This window comes from Nannospalax galili, unplaced genomic scaffold (genome assembly GCF_000622305.1).
Source record: "Nannospalax galili isolate Female #2095 unplaced genomic scaffold, S.galili_v1.0 scaffold104, whole genome shotgun sequence".
NCBI lineage: Eukaryota > Metazoa > Chordata > Mammalia > Rodentia > Spalacidae > Nannospalax > Nannospalax galili.
In genome coordinates, this window is record NW_008353596.1 from 2,076,437 (window position 1) to 2,088,236 (window position 11,800).

At 42.5% G+C, this 11,800-nt stretch overlaps 1 protein-coding gene across 7 annotated transcripts in view; it reads right to left on the minus strand.

Annotated features, from left to right (window-relative positions):
* Positions 1 to 11,800, minus strand: part of Fbxw11 (F-box and WD repeat domain containing 11) — a 141,163-nt gene that overhangs the window by 71,409 nt on the left and 57,954 nt on the right. For 4 of the 7 annotated variants that reach the window (XM_029554859.1, XM_008850760.3, XM_008850763.3 and 1 more), the window contains one exon: positions 1,128 to 1,190. The exons of the other annotated variants lie outside the window; for them this stretch is intronic. In XM_029554859.1, the coding sequence (XP_029410719.1) occupies positions 1,128 to 1,190 (63 nt within the window). The remainder of the gene's footprint in view (positions 1 to 1,127; positions 1,191 to 11,800) is intronic. 7 annotated transcript variants of the gene reach the window in all.

An 11,800-nucleotide genomic window follows, 5' to 3' on the forward strand; every position in this document is an offset into this window, starting at 1 on the left:
ATGGTGGCTAAAAATCGTCCTTAAGACTCCAGTTCCAGAGGAATCCAAAGCTCTCTTCTGATCTCTGCAGCATTGCACGACACGGGTGCATTCACATACATGCAGGCAATACATTCATACACATAAAAATAATAAATAAATAAAAATATTAACAAGAAAAAAGTAACTGCCTGGAAGTTACAGATGAAAGAAACCAACTGCAAGTTGGAAAGCAGAGTAAATGAGAATCTACTGCAAAATTAAGGTGGAATAAGGTATAAATCCCCTTTTTCACACTATGTTCAAAAAAGAAAACTGTCCAGGCATCTAATCCCAGCACTCAGGAGGCAGAGGCAGGTGGATTTCTGTGAGACTGAGGCCAGCCTGGTCTAAATAATGGGTTCCAGGCCAGCAGGGGCTACAGTGTTGGGCAGCACACTTCCCACAGTCTGCTTCCCACTCCTTGCTAAGCCCAGCAGCATCTACCTGGTACTGCTGTGCTGTGTCATTCCTTCTTAAATGTGTTGAGCCTACATATTCTAGCTAACTAATCTTCCTCTAGTTTAAAATCAGGTGAGCCCAGGTCATTGCTTTGGCTTCAGTTCTAGATTTGTTTTGCCTTTACTTGTGTCCTCAAAAAGGTAAAAATGCTCAATGGAAATACTAAACCACGACACTTACACATTCCTCCAGCCCTCCCATCACAAAGCCCAGGGGACATGAGGAAAACTCTAGAAACTAAAGAGTCAAGCAAGGAGGATCAAAGGAAGAGGCAAGTCCTGGGGAAGAGCAGGTGGGAGACGGGACAAAAGTGGAAATGCCATCTGAGTGACACTGGTTTGGGGCACACAGGTTTTACCTTCTAACTAAAGGTATCTTTTGGCCATTCCCATGACAGAGGGCTACCACCCTATCTTTGGTCACAGAGTCAACATTTTTGACTATTGCCCTTTTGAAAATTTTGTGAAAACTCCAAAGTTATTTCCTATTAGTATCAACACTTCCCTGTGGGAAGATGGTCAAATAGGGTAGATTCTGAAACCAGCAAATCTGCACAAAGAAAAGAAAAGGCTGGGCTCTGAACCTTAGCGAGGACATGAGCTGTGGAAGCAGCTTAGCTATAATAATCACTAGCTTATCATTCCTACCTGCCAAAGAGTATTTTTCTTTGGGGACTCATCTTCATTTTGATCTTCCATAACTGAAGTGTTCTAAGGGGGGAAAAAGAGGTTATTTGAATTGTACCAAGATTTAAAAAACCTAAATGACTACAAGACATAAACTCTGAAATCACAAACTAGAGTGTATCAACACAAACCCAACTATTCTTCAGCTTGTGGCTAACATGCCATTCTGAGTCAGAAAGTTAGGCTCAGTTTTCATAAATAAATTAGTGGCTGGACAAAAGCAAGAACAGTCTTCATTTATGAAGGCTGGGCATGCCTGGAAAGCAGGCTAACCTAAGGAGGCAGGGCTGAAGCTCTACCTCAATCACCACCGTTATTCTTTTACTTGTGGCAGAGACCCCAGAGACGCAAAAGTTCCCAATGGCTGCTCAGAGAATGTCTGCTATTTGGTAATTCATCCCAGCCACTAGCAATTAGAAGTGACAAAGCCTTCCAAGTACCCCGCCTCCTTCCCTCCCTCTCCCTTGATAGCCCTGTTTTGGGGGAATGGCCTTGGAATCTCCCCAGCAAGCATGCTGGTTGCCCCAATCTTCTACCTGAAGAGGAGGATGCTGTTAGTTATCAACAATCTGGCTTGCCTTGGGAATGCATTTTCTTTTGAATTTTGTGTTTACTGCACAAAGAGGCACTGTGTAATTATTCTTTCTGGTGACCTAGTAGGTCAATAGATGCCCATTAACTAGAGATTATAAATGATTGGATTGTCCCTTTTGATGCTCTACCTAATAGCTAAATGGAGCCTTAATGAGAAGGGGAAGCAGGAGCGCCCTGCTCTGAAAGAACAGCAGCTCATTTATGGACAACAGGCTAAGAATCCTTCCCAAACCTAAAATTTGAAGATTGGAGCACAAAATTTAAATTACAACATCTGTCCTATAGAATTATCTAAAAAGCTTACTACAGATCTATTAAAGTTACCAATGTTTATAAAATTCTGTTTACCATCTTTAGCAAATAAGCTTCTCTCTCAAATTCTCCTGAGTTTTCCTTTATCCTTACAGTCCTAAAATGTATGGACCCAACCGACAGAGTACTTCCCAACAGTCCAGTTCCTGGGAAAGGTACATCCCTGAGCACTAACCACTCTGATGACTGTGTCAAGAGATGCAGCACCACATAGTATGAAAGCCAAACCAAAGCAAAAAGTTGGAATCTGACTTGGTCACTCAGCTCACGTGTGGGGGACCTTAGGCAAGTGAAGCCACACACAAACAAATACAAACCACACAGATTATAGTAAGACTACCACTGTGCCTAATGGGGATATTTTTGTTTGCCTTTGTTTGTTGGATTTTTTTTTTTTTTTTTTTTTTTTTTTTTTTTTTTTTTGTTCTTGCTATGGAGCCAGGGTCTCCCTGTAGTCCCAGCTGGCCTCAAACTTGCTATGTAGACCAAGCTGGCCTCGAACTCACAGAGACCCACCTGCCTCTGCCTCCTGGGTGCTGGGACTAAAGGCATGCACCACCACACCTGGCTGTGCTTAATGTTTAATCAGTGTTCAAAGAAATTCTACTTGCCCTGATCTGAGGATGCTACTTTCCAAAGGTTACCTTCTCACATTCGTCCTTCACTGACCTTGACAGAATGGCTCTAGAGGTGCCTCCTGGGAAAAACCCACACTGGCTTCCTCAATAAGATTGATCGTATAACCCCAGAACATCATCAAGGTCTGCAACAGGGAGGAGGGATGGGGCAGACAGTGTGTCCTAGTGTCTGAAACTGGTGGCAGCACTGACCAATCCTGAACAGCATGAGAGGAGAGAAGCAAACAAAAGCAGCAGTAGCGAAGGTCTCTCCATGTCCCTGTCCTTTCACAGCTACCTTGAAAGGCCTTGGAGACTAAGAAAGCCAAGAGGTTTCCTTAGAAAAACGAGCAAAATGAGGACAGTGACTCAGTACCCCAAGATGTAAGTGTGGTAGTTACAAAGTGTTACTGAATGTCACAGCATCCCTGAGTGGTAAGGAGACAGAAGCAGGGCTGGAAACAGGAAGGAAGAGCATGGAAAGCATGGGGAATTAAGTGGAAGAGAGAGAGACTCCAGGTACCTGGGAGACATATACAAGGCTTGTATTTATGTTCCAAACTAAAAACTTCTAGAATACCAGTGATTCAGTACCTCATCCTGAGCATGGCAGTTACAAAGAATCGTTCTGACCTAAGTAAGCCATCGTAATATTTTTCTTCACTCAAGGAAGAAGCAAAAGCATCAGAAGTCTCTGCAGACTACACCAGAAACAGTCGTTTTTACAGCACGGTATTTTATTTCATTTATTCCACAATAGCAAAAGTAGTACTTACACAGAAGAGAAGGCAACTGTGAAAGAAACAGCAACTATTCTCTTAAGGCTGGACTAAAGAGGCTAAAGGTATATACTTTAACAAAACCCCTGAGGGCTAAAAGAGCTTCCCCTCCTACACGTCTTCACAACTTTTCTCACGCTTAGAAAAAACACCAAAAAGAGGCTGTTATGCTCTAGCTACTCTGATGAGAGGACCCCTTTCTTGATTTTTAGATTTTTTTTTGGGGGGGAGTGTCTTTTTGAGACAGGGTCTCTCTTAGGCCCCAGCTGACCTGGAACTCACTATGTAGACCAGGCTGGCCTTGAATTCACAGAGATTTGCCTGCCTCTGCCTCCGGCCCAGCTTAATTTTTAGATTTTAATTGTGTATGTCTGTGTAGAGTTTGTCCACTTGAGTGTAGGTGCCTGCAGAGGCCAGAGGCACAGGATCCCTCTGGAGCTGGAGTCACAGGCAGTTGTGCTCTGGATTCTGGGAAGAGAATGCAGATCCTCTGGAAGAATAGTGTGTGCTCTTAACCACTGAGCCATCTCTCCAGCACCCATTTTCTTGACTATCCTCCCCCACCCACCCCCACTTCACCCCCTAGTTCTAGGGATGAAATACAGGCCCTCATATAGCTAGTAAAGCACTTGATCACTGAGCCAGATTCCCAGTGGATCACTTCCAAAGGGTATTTAATTCTATGTGACATAAGAGTTGTTCAGAGAAAAGAGGATCTAAAGTTTGAGAAATGCTGCATATGTATGTACACAAGCACACACGCACAGTCATCTGCTTGGACATTCCACTAAGAGACTAATGCTTTATAAAGCACTACAAATGCCAAATCAGCCTAAGTTGATTAATATTGGTTCCTCCCAAGCTAGCTGGACATGAATACCCCCTACTAGTAACATCTATTAGCAATAGCTCAGCAGATATTTGCAAACACTGGACTAAAGCAACAACAGTGTTATTCCTCCCACTTCACCAGATAGCTCGAGGAGACAAAGGAAAGGCCCACTTTGTACACAACAGAGCCCACTTCTCTACTACCTCTCTGCTATGTGGGGCAGTGGGGATGAATGCTGATGGTTAACAACAGAAAATTCTCTAAAGGGAGCCACACACAATTTTACATCAGAGTTTTATTTCTTAAAAGGAACAGACAAAAAAAGCTGTAGATCAGGGCTGAGGTGGAGCCAAGGTAGTTTCCCAAATCCAAATATTCAGTTGGAACTGTGAGCTCAGCCAATCTAAGAAATGAATTCAGCTTCAAGTCTCCAGCGCATCTGGGAAAGGAAAGGTCTTTGAAATGCCCACCTGACTTACTTGCTTCCTGCCTGTCATAATTGTTTCCTGCCTCCTATATCTATCTACCAGGAAATACCACGTGTCAATAGCTTGGTAAAAATTCAGGTCCACCTATTCTGAACCTACCACTAAACAACAACACCATCCAGTAGACAGACTCCAGGGAGGCTGTACTGACATTTGCTGTGTGCTTGACGGGATTTAATGAGCCTCCCTGGCCTCGATCTAGGAAACCTTCTCCAGGTTGTCACTTGTCTGTGGAGTAGGGGAGGGCACAATCACCCTGCCCACTGGAAAGCCAGGACTCCCGGAGAGTGAGCTCTGGAAAGAGCACTAAGCACTGTGTCAGTATGTGAGGCTCTTCACACACAGAGTGACTGTACCAAAAGTGTCCTTGTGGAGTATGGGGCCATCTATCTAAATTCTGGGTAAGCCTTGCTTATCAAAGCATTATTCGAGAAACCTTAAAAAGAAGAGTTCTTACCTGAGGGTCAATGGGCTTTTTTTCTTTTTTTTTTTTAAAGTTCTTTGAGTAATTTTGTTTTAGGTCACTGTTTAAAAACATCACTGCTGCCGGGCGTGGTGGCACACGCCTTTAATCCCAGCACTTGGGAGGCAGAGGCAGGCAGATCTTTGTGAGTTCGAGGCCAGCCTGGTCTACATAGTGAGTTCCAGGACAGCTGGGGCTACAAGGATACCCTGTCTCAAAAATACAAAAAAAAAGATTTCCTTTAGCCGGACGTGGTGGCACACACCTTTAATCCCCGCACTCGGGAGGCAGGGGCAGGCAGATCTCTGTGAGTTCGAGGCCAGCCTGGTCTCCAATAGCAAATCCAGGCCAGCTGCAGCTACAGCGAAATCTTGTCTCAAAAAGACCAAAAAAGAAAAAAAAAAAAAAAAAATCACTGCTTCAGTATGTGGAAGCATCAACTTAAGTAAGGAAACTGTGGTGATCCTATCACAACAGACCCCATCCCAGTGTGTGAGACTCCAGAATTCTGAACACCACTAGAATCCAACACCTCTGCTGGATAGCTTCTGCAGGTAATATTTATGAAAGCAGCCAAATCATTACAAACAGGACCATACACACTTTACCTCACAGCTCAACCAACGGACAGAAACATAAATAATTAACATTTTTGAAGTACATTTATGGGGCTGGAGAGATGGCTCTGTGGTTAAAAGCACTGGCTGCTCTTCCAGAGGACCTGGGTTTGATTCCCAGCACCCATACGGTGGCTAACAACCATCTGTAACTCCAGTACCAGGGAACTGATGCCCTCTTCTGGCCTCCTCAGGTTTTGCACAACACAGGTGCACTTACATACAGGCAAATAAAACACTCAGAAACAAAAAAGAAATAAATTTTTAGTACATTTGTGTGAGAGTCTGTATGTATATTCGTGCCGTGGCCCACATGTGGAGGGAGGTCAAAGAGCAACTTGTGGGAATCCAGTCTCTCCTTCCACCACATGGACTCCAGGAATCAAACTCAGGTCATCAGGCTTTGCAGCAAGCATCTTTACCCACTGAGTCATCTTACCAGTCCAAAAATTACCATTTAAGGAATAATTACCATTTAATGGCTGTCCACAACAATCAAAGGCTTTGAAACTTCAAAACTTTATATGAATTACCTCTAATCCTTACAATAACCCTGCATGATAATACACGTCTTATTTTCCTGGTGGACGAACACTGACTCAGAAATATTATGAAACTTGCCTGGTGTTACACATCAGTATTGCTGGGACTCAAAGAAAACCTCTTCCTACCTACACGAGTGCCTCCTTATTTAGTCAGACAGCACACACAGCTATTTGCAGCCTTATGAAGATTTTGATCTTGTTTTGGAGACACTTTTTGCACCATCACAAAGGAAACTCCAGGCACTAAGTAAGGGACTAGCATCAGTAACAGCATTCTGAGCTGGGCTCCAGTGGTGCAGGCTTGTTATCCCAGGTACTCAGGAGCCTGGGACAAGGAAGTTCAGGGCCTGCCTAGACTGCAGAGGAAGGTCAAAGTCAGTCTAGACAACTTAACCAGCCCCTGTCTCAAAACTAAAGAGGGTTGGTGGTGTAACTAAGAGGTAGAGCACTTGCCTAACATGTAAAATGGCTTTGGTTGCAACTGAAATGGGGGAGGGGGTGGTTCTGCTGAGCAGAACCAAGCAATAGATATTTTTATGGTGAGGCAGGACCACTGGCTTGCTTGGTTAATTCAATTAGTCAGGTCTCCATGATCCTCACACACTAAGATTTTATACTGTTGATTACAAATGTACCTAATGAAATATAAAGGAATAAAAAATAACCCCAATTAAAAAAATAACATACAATACATGTAGTACAGTCCTTGAATACAACAAACAGCTCAGCTTAAGTAGCTTTCTTTACTACCTGTACACTTTAACATTTCTACCCCAAACTGGAAATGGCAAAACTCCTCACTTGAGCAAACAAATGCATTCGAATAGGCAAATGTAAAGTTCAAGTGAACTCTATTTAACCCAACAAAAGCTGACAACCTTTACCCCCTGCCCCATCTTTCCACACCATCTACCTATACGAACACATACTTCATAATAGGTCTCCCAATATTGTGAGGCAGAAGTTACCAAGAAAGAATATGCCCATTTTTTTTCAGCAACTGGGTAACCTAGTACAGTAATGCAGCAACACGGTCTCTGTTGTTGGCAGTCGGCTGCCTGTGGGATTCTTTTTTCCTCTGAAGCGTCTCACCCCGCTGCCCTTCCTTCTTTCCGGTGCATACTCTGCCTCCTCACTATCACGCCAGATTGGCAGGCTGATTCTAATACCTCGTCTCCACTTTCTTTTAGTTTGTGCAGCAGGCTCTCAGAGTGAACAACCTTTGCTGGTAGGTGCCACCCACCAACACAATACATACTTCATTAGAAAATTCCCAATTTTGAGAATTATCTAAGAGGAATTCATTTCCTACTTTAAAACACTGCACATTGTGCAGTAAATAAAAGGTTAAGAATCACTGAGACAAAGGCTTGGGCCTGAATGGGTTCTACCCAGACATCCATGGACTTTCCATACAGAAAAATGTCTCGCAGGCATTTCCCAGCTGCTACTTGTAGCCTATGAATCAATTCAATGGGATGCAGCCAGCATTTTTAAATAAAACAAAGTCAAGGCATTTGCCTAACCCACACCAATAAGCACAAACCCACAAAAAGGGCTAAAAAGGAAAACAGGCAGGGAAAGTCAAAGGAAAGCAAAGGTCGATACTCTAAGAAGTGCAATATTGAAGTCAAACCGTTGCATAACTAAGAACTTCTGTGAAGTTTTTTATTGCTGTTGTTTTGAGACAGGATCTCACTATGTAGCCTTGATTGGCCTGGAACTCAAAGAGATCCACCTGCCTCTTCTTCCTAAATGCTGGGATTAAAGACATATGCCACCATGTCAAGCAATAAAGAATTGTTTAAACCTCTGAAAACCCAAACTTACAAACAATATGAAATGTACTTTTATATACTGAACAAAATTTCACAAAATACACCCCAAAAGTTGGAAATAATACTTTATGACTTTCAAGACATCTCTCCAGGAAACGGTGGCAGAGGTGCAAGAGGGCTTTGAATTATTGTTTCAAATTTTGTTTTTGTTTTTGTTTTGGGGGTTTTTTGGGGAGAGGGGGTGTCTTTTTGAAACAGAGTCTCCCTGAACCCCAGCTGACCCAGAACTCACCATGTAGACCAGGCTGGCCTCATCTCACAGAGATCTGCCTGCCTCTGTTTCTAGAGCACTGGGATTAAAAGCATGTGCCACCATACCCGGCCTTTGTTTTGAGACAGGGTCTCACTATGCTGCCCTGGCTATCCTGGAACTCACTTTGTAGACCAGGATGGCTTTGAACTCAAGAGATCCACCAGCCTCTACCTCCTTCCTGAGTGCTGAGACAAGGCTTACTATGTAGAATAGGCTGGCCTGAAACTCTTAACCTCCCGCCTTAGCCTTACAAGGTTTATACACTACCACACCAGTTCCTATGGTAGTTTTGATTTGCTTTCCCTGATTATTAGTAATGTCATTTTGTCATTGATATGAATAATATCATAGGAACTTTGGCTTCCTCTGACATTACCTTTGAAATTCTTTGTTAATTTTATTTATTTTTATTTGGTGTACATGAAGTATTTTGCCTGCGTGTATGTAAGTACCCCACATATGGGCCCGGTGCCTAAGGAGGCCAGAAAAGGGCAGAGAATCCCCTGAAAGTAGAGTTATGGACAGCCATTAGCCACCATGTAGATACAGGGAACCAAACCCCAGTCCTCTGCAAGAGCAGCTCGTGCTGTTAACTGCTGAGTCATCTCTCCAGCCCATCTTTGAAATTCTTAAATACAATAGTAGTTCATTCCCTTTCATTTTTGTAAACTATTCCAAAAAATATTTATTGCTGAGAAATTATTTAGTAACAGTAGAGTGCTTGCCTAGCATATTTGAGGCTCTGAGTTCAATCCCCAGAACCCCAAAATGAAATTGTTAATGCAGTCACTTCCCAGGTGGTTTCTCTTTGTTCCTTCTGCAGTCTTGAGTCCTTCCTGAGGCCTTGTGCATGCTAGGCAAGTACCACTGAGCCACATACCAGTCCACTTTCAGCATTCAAAAATAATCCTGTCATGACTCTGGTATGGATGTGAGCCATTCTGTCAGGTCTATTTACAAGTGGAACTCTGAGGTCACTACAATATATACTGACACTCCCCAAAGCAAGTGCCTGGCTACAATTTTTACAAGTTTTGCTTTCATGGCATTTACTTTTCGGTAACCTACTCTGGCAGTGCCACTGATTTTCCCCTCAGGAAGTGATAGCTCCCTTTTCTGATTTATTTAAGACAGAATTTTTTTTTAATGTCAATTAGGTAAAAGGACAAATTACAGTTTGCAGCTCCAGCTGTCTCTCAGTATCCACGTGGAACTGATTTCAGGTACCTCCTCAGATACCAAAATCCAAGGACAATCAAGTCCCATGTATAGGAGGTATGGTATTTGCAAATTCGCTATACATACCTGCTTGTGCTTTGAATAGTCACTCTTCATAATCCCTGCATGCAAATACTGTGTAATAAATAGCTGCCACACATGCTGCTTAGGGACTAATGATGACAGAGAAAGCATGGACATGTTGTTCGTGTTGATCTTTTGTTTCTGGTACTTTCAATCTAAGACTGGTTAAATCTGTGGGTGCAAGTGGACTTTTTGTATACAGAAGACCTATGAAGACTGGCCTCAACTGTTTCCAATAGAGATGCTGTCTTAGAAGAATAGTGATGGAGAAAAGGTCTAAGCCACATGGATGAGGGGAAAGCAAGCCTATGTGAGCTCATCCTGCAAATAAGAGTTTACTCAAATACTTAGAAAAGCTACTGTGTGCTAACACAATTACCTTGAAATAGACATATCTCTCTGTAACAATTAGAAAAAGTCATTTTTCAAGCTTAACTTTAAAAAGTAAATGATACATACCAAGATTGTGGATATATATGCTCTATTCTAGGGAAACAGAAACTAGCTACGGCAAGTTCCAGCAGGTACAGTCCTGCTACATGTCATCTGACAGCTCTGTGCCTGCATACTCATCCACAAAACTGAGGTGGCAAAAGGTCTCACAGTGAGAACATTTTAAAAGGTAATACTCCTTTACTCAAAGGACCTCCACACAACGGATGTACATAGTTACTTCATTCATTCTGCCACCTTACCACTGAGAATAATTCTTGGCATACTGTGAGACTATAGAAATAAAATACATATTGATAATGAATACTGGCTACTGTTGCCTTCCTAGTGATTGCAGTGACAAAGGTGGCAAGTCATTTCTCCTTCCTCTTTTCCCAAATTTTCCATGTCCTTAATAATGAGCAAGGATTCAAAATACTCTGGAAAAAGACATGCACATGGTTTCTGGTCCTCAGAAAGTGAAAGGAAACAAAATCAACTTTCAGATTGCCAGGCATCCTTTTTCCCTCAAAGCACCAAGATATCTAGGTTAAAGACCTCAACTAATTACCGGAATGTTTAAATGCTCCAAAAGGATAGTGGCTGGGATGCAGCTCAGTGGAGAGCACTTGTCTAGCATGTATGTACAAGGCCCCCTGGGTTTAATCCCCAGCATGAGGGCAGGGAAAGTTTTCTCCTAAAGTCTCCTTGAGACAGTAGACAAGGATAGAATTTATACTTAACACTTCAAAGATACCTTTAAAAGCAAAACTTGTAAATCTTTTTATGTTCACTAAAGGAAGTCAGAGAAGGGGGAAGGTTCCTTTAGAAAGAGTAACAGAAAAATGACTCAAAGACAATTGGTCATGAAGAATGGTGCCACAGAGAGAACCTGTCTGCAGAAGTATAAAGAGGTCTATCAAGCCAGGCAGACACCCCAATGCAGTCTGAGCCTACCAATTAAACACTGTGACTGTTACTGGACTCCTCTCTTGGGTTCAATTTCTTCCTTTTATGAAACAGGGACATTCCTGTCTTTCCCTCTTTATTTTTGCTTTCAAAAAGGCATTTTAGAAGAAAAAGTTAAGCACCTATCAGTGACATCTTCCAAAGCTAGAAAACGACCATCCTACATCACAATCACTTCTACACTATTGAGTATAACTTGTCAGATTTGCCTAGGTCAAACATAACACCCAAGAAATTACATATTACATTATGATAGGTTACATTTGCAATATAGTGGCTGCCACTATATTTCAGTAATGGAAACTAGAAAAAGAAAACTAAATCCACCAAAAGTTTAAGAATTAAGAGATAATCAATTCAACACAATTGCAGTCAAAATACCATCAGGCTGTCCTTCATAATCCTCCACCCCATTCCCACTAAACTGATTCAAAAACTTATATGGCCAGGCATGGTGGCACACACCTTTAATCTCAGTACTTGGGAGGCAGAGGCAGGCGGATCTTTGTGAGTTCGAGGCCAGCGTGGTCTCCATAGCAAATCCAGGCCAGCTAGGGCTACAGGGAGACCCTGTCTCAAAAAGACCAAAAAAA